Here is a 19,760-nt window from a genome sequence, read left to right as displayed (position 1 = left end):
CAACACAGCGTGGTTCTCTAATTTATAATTCAGTATGCACTATCAGAGATCATGACCTGTGGTTCTGCTAGGGAATGTTAGTGTTTCAGCTCATCACCATGCCCCACCTATGGTGATTGCACCTACCATTTCTAACTGTTATATTATCATTATTGTCCTCTGTTCCTTTCCTACTGTATAAACAAAGCATGATAACACAATCTTTTAGGCAAATGGTTGAGAAAATCATGGCAAGCACATGCCATGCATACACATTATCATGTCAAATGAATGAAATCTCCCATGTCGTCATGTAACTCTCACCCTGTTGCTTTTAATATCTTTACAGGAAGTGGGCGGACTTTGGGCACTGACCTGTGACTTGTTGGACTGGCAGAGATGCTTTTTTATCAGGACACCAGCTCTCAGATGGATTAACAGGTGAGCTCGCTGCCTCACAGCCAACCTGTCTCATGCACTATTCATTTGATACTTAGAACACTGTCTCCATTGTATGTTGGAGGTTTTGTTCTTTTTTTTTATTGGTCATTCCAACTTCATTTGAACTGCAAAGGTGACCATAATGGGGGATATGGGAGCTGATATATGTGGTGATTGAAAGATTGTTTTCTATTCAAAAGAGATGGAATGGATAGCAGCCACAGAGAAGTGGCTTGCCTATGTTTGAAAATGACAATGAAATAGCTGACCGATGAAGCAAATGGTTTATTCTTGGTGCCGATGACTGATTGAGTGGCTAATGAGACATTTCGATGTTTGGCCTCAATTCTATGACCTAATGCCGGGAAACCTGATCAGACTATTTTGCATTTACCTGCAGGCATGGGAAATGGATCCAAGGTTGGTGCTGAATATTTCAGCAGGGCTCTGCCCAAATTCAGCCGAGAAAGCTTACACAAGGGTTGGCCAAGGTTTCAACCTGTGGAATAGGTTGGTAAATGGTAACGGTTTCATATGTTTTTATGAAATCTTGACAGTATCATCGACCAAACCGTGTCACGTGACATGTGTGTTGGGTGCCCGTGATTATTGTTTACGGTAGCAGTAGAGAGAATGACTGTGTCAAATAACAGCTGGAGACAGGTCTCAAACCAAGTAATGCGACACTCCCACTATGGGAAGACTAGTAAGGTTGGGTGATATGCCAAAATATTCCTTATCAGCCACTGTCAGCTGCAAACTCTGCGATCACGCTTGAAAATGAAATGTGAAAACAGCTCCGCTCCCAAGCTGGAGTTATACCTTGCTGTACAGCGGACCACGTGCAGACAATAGCAGTTCTACAAGCTTACAGCGAATCACGATGTAATCTTGTAGATCTGCTATTTTAGGAGCACAGCCCTGTCCTACCACAACATATAGGGGGAGGGCGTAGTGACACGTTCGGTAGGACTTTGGCTTATTTGGGAGACATCTTCCTGCCTACATGTAGGCTAATAGGATGCTAGGCTACTTGGCTGCCAGTCTGTAGTTCGTAAGTTTGCTTAATTGTCAGTGACGCTGGTGTGTACACTGTCACTGCAGTACACCATCTTCCATCTCTCTATCTTTGACTTGTCACAACTCTTCTACTCTATGGATCTGGATTGACAGTGGTTTTATTATTATTCGCCGTTAGAAAATGTTCAGGTGTTCTGATCTGAGCCTCCTGTCCCCTCACGTCAAAACAGTTCTCAATGCTTACTTGACAAGAAGACATGTGGAACCAGTGAGAGAGAGGGAAAAACACCACAAGAGTGACGAGTGATCAGTCAAACGTGTGTTCTCTCTGCAGTAAATAAATAAATAGCAGTGTTATGTTGTACCGTGTCCGTGTCCACGACGTGGATCTGTCTGCATGTGATCTGACCATTATTATTTTTATTACACAGTCATGCTCGTTTGAGGACAGGTAGAGAGCAGAGCATTTATGTGTTTGGGAATGTTGCTGAGTGAAGGTTATGTTATTTTGTAACACTGTATGGTTTTGTAAGAAACCATACAGTGTGTATTTAATTATTTGATATCTCTGACAGTCAATGCACTGCGAGGCTACAATGGAAGCATAATTCTGACAGCCCGCGGTGGAATGGACAAGTTAGGGTATAAAAACGGACAGGGCAGACCCATTACTGTTGTGGATCATGGTTATGTTTTGTCACTCATCTGACACCCAAACCAAATACAGTTTTTATTTAATTATTTTATATCTACAATGGTATATGTCTCCACAGTGAGGCTGGAAAATGTAGCCTAGCAGCCTAGGCTAGGCTACTAGCTAGCCTACTAGACTACCGGTAGGCAGGAAAATGGCGACCAGAAAATGTGGTTCTGAGTGAAACTCCTCCCTACGTCCCCCCACAATACATCCAGCTTGAAACTCCTCCCTACGTCCCCCCACAATACATTCAGCTTGGCTGTATCACACGTGTAGAGCGAGGTTGACTGTAGTGTGTGACTGTCCCGAGGCTAGTCATAAAATTAACAGAAGAGAGGTGACAAAAGTCTTTCTGCTGCCATATGCTCTCGTCTCCCAGTCAAAGTGTGAAGTGTAAGATACTTATGTAATGCGTAAAATCACTGCGATCCACGAGCAGATCAGAATGTGGCCGCATGGCCACATTATAATTAATTCAACGGTAAAACTGAGTACCACAGTTCTTTGGGGGACATAAACCGCTGTTTAAAAATGTGGAAACCGCCCAACCTTACTGTGGAAGATGTACAATGGAGGACCGACTAAAAGTGACAAATGTACTTGCTGCCAGCCACCCCTATTGTTCAATTAAGTATCTTAAGATATTTTTTTGGAGAGGAGGGGGGGGGGCATGGTGGCACAGTCGGCAGTGCTGTCGCCTCACAGCTAGAAGGTCCCGGGTTCGAGTCCCGCTGGGGACGCTGTGGGTGCTGGTATCTTGAATATTGTTAACTGAAAACTATTTTGTCCATGTTGTCTGAGGGAGCACACATATAAACCAAAAGATCGACTACCAAAAATTGATTTCTGAACAGAGCATAGAGTTGATACACCGATGTTTAACATAGTAAAATCATAGTGAAGTAGAGGGGTGGGGGAGCTAAACTACTTTACAAAATATGGCTCCATGTGTTGATACAATGTTGTGGTTTCAAAACTTAAACAACAGCCTGTAAAATTGGATCTATCAATCAGTATGAAAGATAGCAGTGGCAATATGAAGGCTACATATGTCTCACAGCACTGTATTCTGTATAATGGACGGAATGAGGCTGAGTTTAACAAAATGCACATCAGTTTGTGACGGTTATAATTTATCCTTCACTGATTTTATGATTAGCTTTTGTATGTGATTCATGTATGTAACAGATGTTTTTGTGTGGATGACTGGTTCAAACTCAGGAAAACTAGGCCACCACATACAACACATAAGCCTGTTGCACTTCCAGTAGTGCTACTTCTGCTAACCACTGGCTCAGCGCAACAAGAAGCTCATTGTGCGGGTGCGGTTGCGTGCGGGTGCACATGCGCGCGTGCAACGCACACTGACTCCAGCCAGGTGAACATGGCAGCCCTACAACCATGATTTTCCTATCTAGATCCATCTAGTTAGGATGAACTCAGTGGCCCCACTCAAGGTCTTTGATTTCCCTGTCAGCCTCTCTATTGTTACGCCTAATAGATCAGAAGAAAACGCCATCAGTGCCTGTAGTTATTGAGATGACCTGGTTAATTACAGATCTTTACATGTATTTGAGCGGCCGCTGCTGAAAAACGGTAGGAATTATCTGCGGTTTGTTCCAGTGCACATGTGAGCCGCCCATTTATAATCACTTACGAATCTGTGATGGCTCCATGGGTAGTCTTGTGTAGCCAATCAGAGATCTCTGCCTGCTGATTTATCTGAAGAAATCTAAATTCAATATATGGGCTAGAACAGCAGCGGTAATCTACTGTATGCCTACTGATTTGGAAACCAAACCGGATGTCATCCCATATGAAGGACCGCCCTAAAGTCTGCGTTGGTTCTGCCATGCTGTTATTTGGTTTGTTTTCATACAGTTTTTAGCTCCTTGAATTTGATGTCACCAGACATATCAGTAGGCAGAGATCTCTGACTACATGAGACAAGACCGTAGATTCAGTATCTGTGAGTGTGACTGTGCATGTGCATTCTTCTGAAGGTATGACACGGAGTCAGAGAAAAGCAGCCAATAGCCTCTAATGCCAATTTTCCAGGCTCATGCAGTAGCTATGCTCAAATAAAAAATATAATGGACTGCTGCTACCAGGCTTCTGACTCGCTGTCTAAGAATGTCAGGAGAGCATGCTACAAACTGATAACATTTGAACATCAAATATTTGGCACAAAGTTGTACTACAACTAGGGCTGGAGACTAGTTCAATTCCACTGGTGAAGTCCCCCAAAAAGTGTAAATCATAAAATGTTACTAACTATTGTGTCAGCTAAATATTTTAGTATGATATAAAGAGCCTTGCCAAATACTTAGCTACTGGCTCTGACAGTTCAATGTTTAGCTTATGGCCTGATTTACAGTACATGATGAGACCTGAGACCAGATTCTACAATTGTTTTCTAGTTTTCTGAAAAACGTGTTTCTTTATCGGTTGTTCTCAAACTAATTCATGTCTTGACCCTCAAAATAATATGTAATTGGCCACCAACCCCCATCTGAAAATGTTGTTCCAGCAACCCCCCAGAAGCAAAGATATGAGCTAAAAACGTTTGTTGTGAAATATATTATATATTCAAAGATTTACACATGTTTTCAGATCTACAAGCTTTTACAGATCTACAAGCTTGTATATTTGCTATTTTGGAGTGGAATCACTCCAAGGAACAGCAACCGTCCTAACTATGTGACTATGTTTAGAGTACCAGTAGGGGGCAAAAGTGGCACTGAGAGAGAGATAGTGTTGCACTGTTGCCTGCTAATTACAGAGGGAGAGAGCAGGGGGAGAGGGGAGTTTCAACACTCAGTTCACATGGGTGTGATTTTTAACTTACTCTGTGCCAAAATAGCCTCTTCCCACCTGTTTTCCAAACACCCCGGGCGTCGAGATCTCCTTTTAATGCCTTTTTTAATATCAATTGATTGCGGTGATCAACTGTGTCCTGTATCCACTCCAGTTCAGGTGTGGTGAAAAGTTTTTAGAATCATAATATCTCGGATTCTTAGTTTTGGGTCAAAACAAGCTTGATTTGCGGCTCATTTCTCTAAACGAGATGACCCTAGCTTACCCTGTTTTGGGTGGTTTTACAAACGCGGACATGTTGCATGTTTTTACTTCCTGACGCAGTTTCTGGCTAAATCGGCTTTCAATGTAAGAGTCTCGCCTATGATAGTTATATGGACGGCGCTCTGAGCCACCACTAGATGAGGCTGTTGGTGGTCAATGAGTTAATAGTCTAAAGTAATGGTTAAAGTGGTTAAAAGCTGAGCAGATGCGATCCAGGTTAATACATTTTTCAGAAAATGTGTTTTACAGCTGGAATCTTAACTCATGGATAGAGCTCTACCTCTGGATGTGGCAGATACATTTGAATCCATAATTATAGATGCTAGGTCTGGGTGGCCGAGTCCTCTTCTTATCTTCTGCGTGTGTCTGTGGAGCAGGAAGTAATTTGGGCAAATGGTCTATTATTGACCGGGAACTTCACCCACCTCCACCTTTGCTGGTCAGACTCTTTGATCCCCGTTTGTATGTGAGAAAGAGAAGCAGAGAGAGTGAAATGTTGATGAATCTGATTCCATTTCTAAAGCTGAGGCGGTTGAATTTTCATCAGCTTAATATAGGGTGTCTGATTTATAGCTGCTTTATAGCTGACTTTACTTTAAAGTTTTGAGAGAGAGGGGAATTGTCTCGGGCACAGTGATGTAGCTTCACATGAAAAAAACATCACAGACATAACGGCACATTGATTTAGGCTGGAACAAAGGATGGCTTCAAGCTCTTTGATTTACACTCGTAGTCTTTCTTCCAAATCCCTATTACCTTCATGTGCATACTGGAAATCAGTTGCACTGATACATTGCCCAAATGATGCTCTCTAGCATTGTCCGGTAGAACATCATGAACACTCGGTGTATAACACTTAATTAATTAATAAATTATGTATTCATTAATAAATATTACACAGTTCTGACCAAAAAGTAAAGAAAACATGTTTATAGAAAAACGGGAGGAAAACAGAAACTTCAAAATCTATAATAATACAAAATCATAATACATGATGACATGTATTAATATATATATAATCTACGCTCCATAATGCAATACAAGATCAGAACACATCTCTATACTCATTTATTGTCTTGTTTAAAAAAAAAAGAACTACACATCCTCAATTCCTTTTTCACAGCATTTCCCTTAGCCCTTTCAGAGATACACAATGTTGTTTGTTATTAGTTCTTGCCCATGTTGTTTCGAACATGCCTGCATTTCTAATATCTCATATTTGATGTCTTTGGTCTCAAACCAAACGTCTCAATACGACCTCAAGTTGTGTCAGTCACGTTTAAACTGTGACACTGCCTCTGAAACGCTTGACTGTCGGTCAAGACTTCGGACCAGGTACAAATGTCTATGTTTTTCCTGCGTAATAAACCTTTTGTATCAATACGCCTATCAACAGAATCATTATGCCATAGGTATATATGGGGGCCTCATTTGGTCTTGAAACGGGCCTCCAGATTCCTATGGCCGCCGGTGCCTCGCGCACGAGTACCCACACCCACACCCCTGGGGCACACATATACTGTATATGTGTATACCGTACGGTATAATATGTGATCTCCTGCATGGGTGTCTTTTGCGCAGTACCTACTTGTACTTACTGATGCTGGGGACAAGAGAGCACATGCCTTTTCTGTTTTCTCCCTTCTTCATTCACGTCTCAAAAATGATATAAATGCAGACATGAAAATAACCACAAAGACTCACAGTAGACCTAATTTTATTGAGTGTGTGTGGCTCTGACCTGCTCCTTTGTTCTGTGCGGAGGTCATTTAGCTTCCCGCTGCGCTGGCCTATCCAAACACCAGGCCACGTAAATTCAAGGCTGCGCAGTGGCTGGCAGGCAGCGGCTTACAGTGTGGGCGGGGCTGTTTCAATGCATTCTGAAAGTGGTGAGTGTGCAGTTTTGTTTCTTCCGTTTTTGTTTTTACTGGCACAGTGAAAGCTGAAGCCTGTTTTTCTTGCTTGACTTAATTCAGGAGCGATATTGTGTTTTTGTAGGTATGTGGAATGTGCGTGCGTGCGTGCGTGCGTTTGTGCGTGTGTGGTGGTGGTGGCGGCGGCGAGGAAGAGGGGGAGGGCTCTATGTCTCCCAGGAGAGAAAGATGAGAGTGGAAGAAGCAGAGATAGATGGGTGGAGAGAGGAGACAGAAGGGGGATGGTGGCAGAGCTACGGAGGGATGTAATATGAGAAGGCGGTTGAAGTGTACTGTCATAATAACCAAGCTCCTGATATTAAAACAGAAGTACCATCTTTAATAGATTTGGTGTGCAAATTGCTGGTATTGCTGGGGGAAAAAAAGCTATTTCCAGCAAAATGTGCCATTAATTGCACTGTTCCTGTTCATAGAGTGTAGATGTTTTTTGTTGTCTGTTGTCGAAATGCTTACTTGGTAGAAACCACTGATGTCTGCAAGGGACTGTAGCACCCACTCAAGATTATGGCTTGGTGATGCAAGGTATCAATTGTTTTTGACATTGCGATGCTCTCTTTAAATGTGACCACACTAAAAGGCTGTCTGTGTCACCTTCCTCTTTCTGTCACTTTCTGTCCTTTTCTTCTTCCCTTGTCTCAGTCCAAGGCAGCGGAGAAAAGAGGGCAGTTATGAGCCCCCTCAGTCGAGCTGTGAATCTGCAGATTCAACACTCACGTTCATGCACATTCAAGAGTGCGTGTGCATGCATGCTTTCTCTCCTAATGTCTCTCGCTCACTCCTCTCGTTTCTCTGGAAGCGTAGAGCGAGAGTGGGTGGTTTTTGTAATCCTTGGGAAAGACTTTCAGCATGCGCCTCACTCACTCTGCCCTCCCCCTCTCTCTCTCTCTCTCTCTCTCTCTCTCTCTCTTTCTCTGTGTGTCTCTATCTCACTCTCTCTTTCCTTCTCTTCCCTCTCTCCAGCGGTTGTTTTCCTACCTCAGCTGGGGGACTGGAGCCAGGCTGTTTCCCCGTCCTCGCGTCACGAACAGGAACTCACCGACACGCAATCACACACACACACACACACACACACACACACACACACACACACACACACACCGTTTTTTGTCTCTCCTGCCCCTGTCCTGCACTCTTCAAGCTGCTCTTCGCGCTCCCGCCTCGTTTTGGACGAGGCTGTTGGAGAGTTCCACTCCTCCACTTGGTTGCTGTGTGTTCACATCGCTGTGTGAAAGAGACTAGAGCTGCCTGCTTGTCTAGGGAGCTGCTTTCATGGTAAGACATATAATGTCTCTTCTCCCAGCTCCCAGACTCCTTCCCTATATCTCAGCCCTTGATTATTTCTCTGTCTCCTCGCTCTCTCTCCCTCTCTCTCTCTCTCTCTCTCTCTCTTTCCCCTCCTTCTCTTCTTTATTTGGTGAAGACTGTGGTACTGTTTGTCATACTGAGAATTCCTGTGTGTGTGTGTGTGTGTGTGTGTGTGTGTGTGTGTGTGTGTGTGTGTGTGTGCGCGTGTGCGTGTGTGTGTGTGCGCACGCGCGCTACAGCTTTTTCCCAGCTGTGTAACTCAGAGGGTTTTTTATTAAAGGTCTTAAACTTTTCTTATATATATAGCTTATGTTTAATCTGATATATAATATAGTTATGATATGTATGTAATTGGTAGTATATTCCTCCTAAACAGTGTCACACTATGCCTCAGAAATGTTGTAGATGTTATTTCTGTCGTCCCAACACTCATGAAGGCTGCCATTTTCTGTCTGTGTGTCAATAATATATCACACGTGATTTCAGTCGGTGAAGAAAGCTAACCGAATGTTCCCATATCACCAGTTCACCACAACTATGCAGACATAAGGAACAACTCAAATAAAACAAAGGCCTTTTGAAGGAGTGTCATTCATCATATGCTTGTGCTATCTTCATAACGATTACGACTGAGGTGACCTTTCAATTATTTAATTGAATTATTTATTTTTGTGTTGTGAGAACCTGAATATGAAGAAGGGTCCTTCCTTCCTTCCCTTGGTTGCGTCTGTAGCCAGCCACTCTGTCTCCCCAACATGACAGAAGCTGACTCCTCGTCCTGTGGTATAGTGTTTCACTTTGGCCGAGTGGTCGGCTGGCTTGGAGGAGTCAGATATGATTAGAAGTGCACCAGCAGCTCTGTATTGTGTTTCACCTCTTCTACGGTAGGCTAGTTCAGTCCTAACTCCTAATTACACATCTCAAATTGACCTAGCATAATTATGAGGTCGTTGAAGTTGAATAACCGTGAATTCATTTTAGACTTGTGTGTGTATGTCTTTCTGTGTTCTTGATTGTGTAGTTGTTTTGTACAGCTGCCATCAAAACGGCACTGTTCACATTGTCCAGGAATTCATCCTCGACAATCTGATTCTTGCGTATTATGTCATCTTTTTTTTTACTTCCTTTGATTTCTCAGTTATGCCTAGCACTGCCCTAAGACAGTAGTGACTGTTTCTTCAGCTCTTTGTCTGACCTAATCAATCAACAGACCCTCATGTAACATGCAACATGTTTGTTCCTAGTTGTAGCTGTGGGAAGGTATAAACGCTGTGAATCCCTGTTGTTCAATGAGTCAGACTGCATTGACAGGTCATGTACGTTTTGGCTTCTTATACTCGAGTAAAATGACTTATACTTCTGAAGCCTCATTGTGTATAATATGTTCCAACTAAGCATCCACTGCAGATTCTGCTTTCACAATATTTATGCTAAATCTCCACCAACTGTTAAATAGCCTGTGTCATTGATGGCACAATCCAAACCCATACTTTGCTTCCACACCCCATCATCTACCACATACAGTATCATTGTGTTTTCCTAATGGTTCAATACAGTCAAACCTGCGGGCGATCCTGGCTCCAATAGGAGCTCTATCGATCCCTGCTGGTAGCCAATGAGCCGAAACTCGGACAACACAAGATGCTAATGGTTTCCATTTACACTAGGCTCCGCAGTGGCTGATGGACAGCACCTCCTAGGGAAGAGCTGTATAAGGACAGAGAAGGAACAGAAGGAGGAAGGCTGTGGGGAGTTGAGAGGAGGAAAGGATGGAGTGGAGAAGAGGGGGGCATTACTGTATACTGTTTTACAAAACAAATGTATGCTAATTCTGTGCCAAGAAAATGAGGCAGTGCTTTGGATTAGACCACCGTCTGTTGCTTGGGCTTGCCAGTCGATGTACTTCGTTAACACCCCCATCGCCCAGGACGAAGTTCTTTGTCCTTTCTATTATTAACGCCCGACGAAGTTTATTGATATGAAAAAGGAATCGCATCGCTCCACAGCCTGGGAGCGCCTGTTGCGCAATCCTCGATGTTGCGCAACAGTGAGACGTCATCGAAAATGTCCCCCCCCTGTTTAGCCGACAACAAAGAAAATCTTAAAACGTTAATAATAATCTAAATCATCCCGTCTAATTATAAAAAAATATCCTGTGTTAGACGGCCCTCCACTGTCCAGTCGCCAGTCGCTAGTCGTGATAGATTTATTCTTACCTCCCGTTGTTGTCGATCGCATCGAGAGTGGTTTGGCTACATCTAGCTGCTATACAGCCACATCTGGTCCGTCCGTATAGTGCTCCGTTGCTATAAATCGACTGGGCGCTATAATGTAATGGATTAAATAACCCCGGGCAATTAAGGCGTTAAGTGTGTGTGTGTGTGTGTGTGTGTGTGTGTGTGTGTGTGTGTGTGTGTGTTACAAAACGGACGGGGAACATTTCTGTTAATATGGATTGTATGGTATATAATTTGTTTCTATGCACTATGATAATCATCAATAACTGAAATGCACTTCAAAAGCATGATAGTGCCCCCTTTAGGGGACACTATCCCACCTTGTCATCTTGTCTCACCTTAACACTGACAATAGACCTGGACTCCTAAAAGCCCATCGGGTTGACTTTGGCAGCCTGTGTGAGAGGACTACATATGTGCGGTGCCATGTCATCATTGCCCTCAGCTGATGTTCTTACATCTGAGCACTGATGTGTGTGTGTGTGTGTGTGTGTGTGTGTGTGTGTGTGTGTGTGTGTGTGTGTGTGTGTGTGTGACAGACTTCAAAGCCCTCGCACACCAATGTGTGCTCGGCTTGCGTAGCCTGGAGCTGTGTGTGGGTGTGTGTTTGCATTGGACTGGCGCAGAGCGTTTGATATGTTAACAATGGTCGTCACAGTACCAGTGGCCTTCATCATATGATGGCCTCTCGTCCTCTCCAGATAACAAGTTCATACTGCTTGTGTATGTGTGTGTATACTATATAGAACAGTCTGCTCTCAGAGGGGGAGAAAATCAGTGGGGAGGAATTAAAATTTCATGGAGAGAAGAGTCAAACGGAAAAGTGGGGGTGGTTCTGTCAGTTTTGAGTGATTTCCACAAACTGACCCTGAGTAAGCCCTGCAGTGGCTGGTGGACACAAACTGACCCTGAGTAAGCCCTGCAGTGGCTGTTGGACAGTAGGAGGGAGAGAAAGGTCAGAAGCAAAGGAAAGAGGGAAGCAGAATCATTCAGACCGACATATCAGGCATTATGTCAGTATCGCCAATGGTGCAGCCGATTTGTCCCATCATTCAGACAGACACATCGGACAATATTTCAGTATCGGCATTGTGCAGCCAATTTGTCCCAACTTTATTTACCACTTTCAACCTGGTGTCCCTATTTTAGGCTTGTCATTGTAGGCAATATCTTCCGAAATAGAACATCTACAATCTCATATGCGCTTCGTTACAAAGTCACGGTGCGAAGTCGGCTTGTAGATTGGCATATTTTAAATATAATTTGTGGTTTTCAGTGGTCTAGGACTAGGAATTTGGGGATTGACATAACATTTTAACTAAACTTTCACTCTGTGAAGAGATGTTGGTTTCTAGTCATTTGTTCTAACTGACCCTGACCTTTTTATTCTGAGAATCTGTCTATTTTGGTGTTTTCAATTCATCAGCCTTCCTTATTATCGTCAAACAACTGTCCTGATTTTTCCTTTCCCTGTAAAGTTCAGGTCCTATCTCTCCTCTTCCATTTCTACTTCTCAAGTTCCGCCTGTTCTGTACATCTTGCTTTGGGCTCCTCAGAGAGATTCACCACCAGCCATGCCCCTGTGTGTTGAAACTTCCTACATTAATCTCTTGACCCCCTCAGGATTCTCTAGCCTTCGACATTAATCTCCTCTCTTTCTGCTACTCCCTGTCTCCTCTGTGTTTGGCAAAGCGAACAGAGAGTCAGACTGGTTGAAACTCTTTGTAAACACCAGATGGTGTGTGTGTACCTTGCTGTCCTCTGAGTTTAGGGATGTGTGTAGACTGCGCAGGCACGCATGTGCACACGCGCATGTGTTTGCTGCTTTACTTGTGGTAATGGTCTAAGAAGTGATGTGCTTTGAGAGATACACTTGTGTGTACAAATCGGTGCATCTGCATTGGACTGGATTTGTTCTTGTCCTAGTTGGTGGTTGGTTTGCAAACTCCTCTGTATGGATCTTGGATCAGCTATAGATCGATTGGTCTCTGATTGTAGGACTGGTCTGAAACACCATGCTGCTTCTTTCTCATCACTTGCTCTCTATCTCCTCATCAAGGGTCCTTCTCTTTGGCTTGTCATGTAATTGTCTTATCTGTCCATGCAGTGTTTTCCCTTGAGGGCAGTGAATCAGTTGTGTCTGTGCTGTGTACTGAGCGCCTGTGTAGAGCGCCTGTGTATATGTATGTAAGCAATTTGTGTTGGATTCATGATGCACGCATACATGCATGCACCCACACCCGTACACAGGGCATCGGTTCATGATGCACGCATGCACCCACACCCGTACACACGCATGCACCCACACCCGTACACACGCATGCACCCACACCCGTACACACGCATGCACCCACACCCATACACACGCATGCACCCACACCCGTACACAGGGCATCGGTTCATGATGCACGCATGCACCCACACCCGTACACACGCATGCACCCACATACGCATGCACCCACACCCGTACACATGCATGCACCCACACCCGTACACACGCATGCACCCACACCCGTACACACGCATGCACCCACACCCGTACACAGGGCATTTGTGACTGAGCCCATGCGCCACTGTGAGCACAATCTCTTTGTCCCTCAGTACATTATGCTGCAAGATAAATAGTCCCTTCATTCTCTTCCAAATGGCAGGGTACATCATTCATGGCTGTAAATAATGGAAACTAAAACCTTTTCATTTGTGGTGGCCATGAGAGACTTGCAGTGTCTGTGGACTGCATTTTGTCTCAGCTGTGTTGGGGATGTAACCCCTGTTTGTAATCACCTTAATTGCTTTCACTCACTCCTATCTCTAACTTTCACTGTTCAGTTTTGATATGCTCCACATATTTGGAAGAAAGAAAAACTCCCAGGGTTAGGGTTAGGGTTGGGTTAGAACCCCCTTTCAGAACGACGAGTGGCCCAGGAAATGAATCCCAATGCATTTTTCCCATAGGCATTTCAGAACGTATTTATTTAAAGACCTTTTAAGCGTCGTACGAACTCAACTCTTGTCGTGACAAATCATGACAACACACACAATTTCTCGGGCCAAACAAAGAATTAGAAAGTAGAAAAAAAACGGCAGGTTACAACACTTTTTTTGTTGTTTTTCTTCTTTGTAATTATTTGTTTGGTCCAAAATATTGTGTGTGTTGTCATGATTTGTCACGACAAGAGTTGGCTTCGTACGACGCTTAAAAGGTCTTTAAATAAATACGTTCTGAAATGCCTATTGCATTGGGATTCATTTCCTGGGCCACTCGTCGTTGTGAAAGGGGGAGGGACTGCGACGCTCTATACGACTGTGGAATGGAACAACGAAAACATGCTGTGTGAGTGATGATGTAACGCGGCCCGAAGAATCTTGATTTCATTCAACTGTTTGACTGTTCCATTCCCATTGCTGCACGTTCCTTCAAACAGAACTACTCTCATCCATACAGTTTACTCATTTTAAACGTAATCAGCAGTACGCTAAAATATGTATCTACAGTAAAAACATTATTGTTTAGAAATAAGCCACGTAGTAGCAAACATGCTTTTTCTTTTTGCTGCAGCTGGCCATCTGTCTCTCACTTGTAAACAAACTGTGTGTAGCGGAGCTACTAACATTCCATAGCTTGAAGGGATGCGATGCTCTGATTGGTTCAGAAACGTACAGGCTTCCGTTTCAGACTGAAACTGTTTTAACTATACAGTAAGTGGCCGTGATAAACGCATGTCTTTGAGCTGTGCTCATACTGTTTCCACTGTTATTTAATTGGAGGTCACAATAATGAAAGCTATCATAATTCGCTTCTCCATTGTTGTCTATGGCAATGAAGTGATTTTCCCTAGAAATGCTCTGAATGGCCTGTTCAAATGGCCTCTAATCCTCTCTTCTTGAATTCTCATAGATTTGGACCTTTCGGAGCTGACCAGTACATTTACACAACGATAGTGCTGTGGAGGGAGGCAGAGACGGTGTGAACACAAACCAGACCTAAATATGAAAAATTCAACAATTTGGTTCTTGATTCGACCAGAGCTTTTTAGAGGTCTTTAGAAGGCACCCGAGTGTTGTGCAGAGTGCTGCGCCTATCGATTTCTCTTCTGCTAGTTGGCTGCAGACGTGGTCCAGCAGATGAGGTCACTCACGGACAAGGTTTCCAGCAGACATGAAGGTCACGTGCTCATTCTGCAGCCAGTCATCAAAAGGTCGTCCAAAGTGACTCACATAGGACATAGGACATCTGTATAGGCTCCCTGGCTGTTACAGCCAGTGGCCAAAAAACCTTTGTTTTGTTGAGTCTAGTCAGGTTACGCTCTTAAAATTTCATTCAGTTTTATTTCTACTTCTCTCGCACGAGCACGCGCGCACACACACACACACACACACACACACACACACACACACACACACACACACACACACACACACACACACACACACACACACACACACAGCACACACACACTCAAAATCACAGATGACTTTCCAACCAGCTCACCATCTTTTTCAGCATGTCCCCTCTGGCAGCTGGTACAGGTCACTAGGAGGCAGGACACAACACCTTAACCTGGGCTTCTCACCCAGAGGCCTATAGTTGATCAATACATACAGTTGATGTTCTTTCCTTTTTCCCTTATGACCTCTTTGTTTGCACTGGTGTATGTGGTACAAAAAGAAAACGCAAAAGCTAAATAGCAGAAAACGGTGTGATGAAAAATAAGTATGGCAGGAGAATTCCATTCCCTAGGTTTTCATCACAATGAACGCAATAAGCCCAGATGCTGTGTCACATTGCCCAAATATATTGTCACACCAAATATGGCCATACCTGTCTGTGTAAATGTGCAGGTCACATTCCCAAATCGACTTTGTTAGGCAGCAGTTGTATGCCCATACTTCATGCGCAAATCAACGATTTCTTTTGGGAATGAGATCACATGCGTAGATATATGGAGATCTCCAATGACAGGGCTGAGAGAAAGGCGGAAAGGGACGGAGGGAGGGAGAGCTTATTTTATCCACGCAATAACTAACCAATGCTGGTATCGCAATCTCAACATGCTGATTGACGCATCGGCTTCACGTTCCTTTGTCGGCGCAATAACCCTGCAGCAATGGCGGCCAAACGGATAACTTATGATTGTACTACAATATAGATCTAATATACAATAATATCAGCTTTTTTTTCCTTTTTCTATGCTCTATGCTAAAAGAAAAGCACTCTCTGCTGCTGTTACCAATCATGATGGCATGTGAGATCCCAGTGACTCAGTGTGTTAGCGTGATACAGCGAGTCTACTTTGTGACTCTAAATGTGCGAGCCCTCCCCCATCCTACTGCAGTCAGTGGGCTTTACACGTTGGGTCAGAGACACTTCAACTGTCCTTCTTCACATGCCGTTTCTTCCTGGGAAACTGACTGGGAGTGAGAGGCCATGACATAAGGGGGGTGGGGGTTGATTTTTGAAGAGCAGATTTATTTGGAACAGCTGGTTCTGAGTCTTGTACAGAAGCAGAGGTGTCACATTTGGGCTTGCCTTTCAAGGTGCACGTTTCTGAAAGACTAGGCCTACATCTTGCCAGACTATGCTCACAGAAAGTAAGGAGTATAAATGTCCCTATATAGATTCCCTGTATGACAGAAAGATGGACTGAAAGGTTGCTTAAAAAAACGGTGTTATGCGGAGTCACCCTGCCCTCATCTTTCATCCTTTGTGGGGGTGGCACAGAGAGAGAGAGAGGGGGGGGGGGGGGGGGGGGGTAGTAGTAAAGTCGTTTGGTGGTCAAGAGGGGACAAGGCAGAACCGTATGGGCAGACAACTTGTAGTTATTTCCATTGTGGTGTAGCATGTTCTTGGCTGTCTACTGAATGTTTTAATGTGTGGTTGGCAGAGATGCCTCCATTTGCTTATGTTTGGTGCCTAGTTTGTAAAGCAGTTTTCACTGTATCCAGTGACAGAAATACATTTGTACACATGCCTTTGGGGAGGGTGTGTGTGGGTTGGTACTGTAACTGAGGAGGTCGGGAGGAATGTGTTCTGTCTTCAGAAGCGTGCATGAGGAGTTCATCCTCCCCTTTCTCTCCCTTCTCATCTTCCCTCTTTTCCGGAGCCTTATGGAAGCTGCTGCAGAATTAGCCAAGGGCGTTCTCACTCTCTCTTGTTAACTCCATTGGATTAAGGGGAAGAATCCCTTGGCCGAGGAGCTAAGCTTTTTTTTAAATAAAGTATTAGCCTCCTAATTGCTTCTTGAATGTTCACTGAATTTTTACAATGTACACATTGTACAATTTTGTATCGCCGATAATGTCTGTACTCATGTACCTGTTCATTTATCAAATTATTGCTAATCTTAATAGCCACGTTTAAAATAATTTACCTGCTGACAGTAAAATCCGACAGCATGCAGCCAGCTCTGTAATGAACTGATGAAAATAGCCAACATCACTGCCTGCAGCCAGAGCAAATTGATCACCTATGTCTATGATTTACTGCACAGTGCAACCTACGGTTGGGTAAATTCTAATTACGGTATACATGTGTGATGTTTTCTTTTTCTTTGTTTCAGGAGCCTTCTTTCTGTGGTAGAGACCTTGTGAGTGTGACAGCATCTCTCCGGGTAGGACACCCCTAGTGGCCACAGAGTCCATGAGGTAGCGGTGAAACCTACCCCTCCATCATCACCCTTGCTTCACCTCTCCCCCTGTCCCTCCCCTCCATCCATCCCTGCTGAAACTGCCCAGCCATGGGCCAGAAGATCTCTGGTAGCATCAAGTCGGTGGATGTGCGTGGTGAGCCCTCGTACCGCCCAGTGCGGCGCGAGCTGCGTGGCCCGGACTTCTGCCGCCCCCCCAGGCTGGACCTGCTGTTGGACATGCCCCCGGCCAGCCCAGAGACGCAGCTGCGCCATGCCTGGAACCCAGACGACCGCTCGCTCAACGTCTTTGTTAAGGAGGACGACAAGCTGACGTTCCACCGCCACCCTGTGGCACAGAGCACAGACTGCATACGGGGCAGGGTGGGCTACACCCGGGGCCTCCATGTGTGGAAGATCCACTGGCCAGCCAGGCAAAGAGGCACTCACGCCGTGGTTGGCGTGGCCTCTGCTGAGGCCCCTTTACACTCGGTAGGCTACACGGCCCTAGTGGGCTCGGACTCTGAATCCTGGGGCTGGGACCTGGGGCGGAACAGACTCTACCATGACGGGAAAAACCGGCCTGCTTCCACCTCGCCGCCCACCTACCCCTGTTTCCTAGAGGCAGACGAGTCGTTTGTGCTGCCGGACTCTCTGACGGTGATCCTTGATATGGACGAGGGCACTCTGAGCTTTATGGTGGATGGACAGTATCTGGGCGTGGCCTTTAGGGGGTTAAAGGGCAAGAGGCTGTACCCCGTCGTCAGTGCCGTGTGGGGACACTGTGAGGTCTCTATCTGCTACGTTAACGGACTAGATCGTAAGTACAACACACATGACACGTCAGCTAGTTGCACTGTAATGATGTATGAGCTGCATTGGAAGAGAACTGGGAAAAGGAGAGAAAAAATGAGTTATTTTCTGCAGTTTGTCTGCATCTTGCGTTCTCTTGTTCAGTCGTGTCCATTTGGGTTGAGCAAAGATTTTGTCTTATATTTCAAAATGGTGCTCTATCTGCCTGTGCTTGTGTAATGTATAAATGCTGGATGCAAACACGCTACAGATCGAATTGTTATGTGCCGTATCGTGTCCCAGGCTTACAAACCAAATGGCTTACAGAGAAAACCTCTTTATTTTATTCAAACTTGGCAAGTTCTGAGCACTAGCTTGCCCCCTCCCCCACCCTTTTTCTTGTCTGAGGATGTCTATTCAATATTCTTCCAATGAACTCCTCATTCTCATTCCAGGGATTTCCACCTAATCCCTGTTGAAGTTTAGCATACTCCCTCATCAACAGAACTCTGCGTGCAACTTCATGAAAAATACCCTGGTATACCAAATTTTGCATTCACTGAACTCTTGTACAGCTGTATTTGCCATAGGACTAGGTACACATATTGGGCTTCATTTCAGGGGCGATAAAGGCTATAAATTATAAATTATAAACTATAAATGACTTGCAAGGTCTGCATGTGTTTTTATGCAGCGTTGCAGATGAGAAGGGGCAGATGTCGGCATGTAATTCTTTCACAATGTTTTTCTTTTTTATGATGGCATTTCTTCACAACAGAACAATGTGTTTGGGGGGTTGCTGCTCATAATGTAGAAGTGCTGAGGCAAGGCTGTGTGTTTCCCCAGGGCAGATAACTGCTGAATCGACCCAAAGTTCAACAACACAGCCATGGCTATAGTACCAGGAGAGGGCTATTGAGGCAATAAGATGTAGAAATGAAGGGTGAGGAGGAGATGTTTTCGGTTCTATCGTCCGTGTACTAGAACTCAATGGGCCTGAAAATACCCAGACACACAAGCATAGTGAGAAGAGCAGCTCACCTTTATCTCTATTGAGCTTGAGGTGGTGGGAAAACATCCACTGTGAGATGTAAGCCAGGCATGCAGTGATGTGTTCATGCACCGTCTATGTGCTGAGAACGTTCCCAACCTCAACTAATTAGCATAAAGTGTCAGCGTGAAACCGGGCCCTGTTGGGCTTGTGCTGAAACTTTACTGTGTAAACACATGCTTGAAGACATAGCCAGTGTCTAACTCTACCGTGTAACACATGCAATATAGTCTGGGAACCCATTCGGTAAAAAGGGGGAGTTTATGGGAAAGAAACAGGAACTTGGTTTGGCTCCTCCCCTTTCTTAGTCCACTTCCTCCCGGGTGCTTTTGTGTTTATTCCCACCAACAACAGCAGTAGTGATAGGTTTTGCTGTTAGCAATTGCAATCAACCAATCTCAGCTGGAGCCAGCAGATACAGTAGTAAACCATACTAAAGCCCAACACACACCGGCTCCGTCAGACGCGGCGCGACGCGTTGCCGCACGGTGCCTCCTGGAAAATAGAACTGGTTCTATCGGCGCGCCAGGCGAGGCGTCAGCGAGCGTCGGACGCCGCTGGTGTGCGATAGGTTCATTGAAAATAATGGAGGCGGCT

The 19,760-nt window shown here is 44.7% G+C and overlaps 1 protein-coding gene across 2 annotated transcripts in view; it reads left to right on the top strand.

Annotated features, from left to right (window-relative positions):
- The window catches only part of LOC308321615 (SPRY domain-containing SOCS box protein 4-like), a 58,721-nt gene that overhangs the window by 15,613 nt on the left and 23,348 nt on the right, over positions 1-19,760 (top strand). The window contains exons 2-4 of one of the 2 annotated variants that reach the window (XM_080772589.1): positions 329-420; positions 8,113-8,424; positions 17,255-18,140. In XM_080772589.1, coding sequence (XP_080628715.1) covers positions 17,432-18,140 — 709 coding nt within the window. In that variant the 5' untranslated portion in view covers positions 329-420; positions 8,113-8,424; positions 17,255-17,431. The remainder of the gene's footprint in view (positions 1-328; positions 421-8,112; positions 8,425-17,254; positions 18,141-19,760) is intronic. The other variant, XM_080772590.1, reaches the window with a different exon arrangement.

Source organism: Protomyctophum bolini, assembly GCF_963924005.1.
Source record: "Protomyctophum bolini genome assembly, chromosome: 9".
Lineage (NCBI taxonomy): Eukaryota > Metazoa > Chordata > Actinopteri > Myctophiformes > Myctophidae > Protomyctophum > Protomyctophum bolini.
Note: the sequence above shows the minus strand (reverse complement) of the source record. Positions and strands in the feature narration are given on the sequence as shown.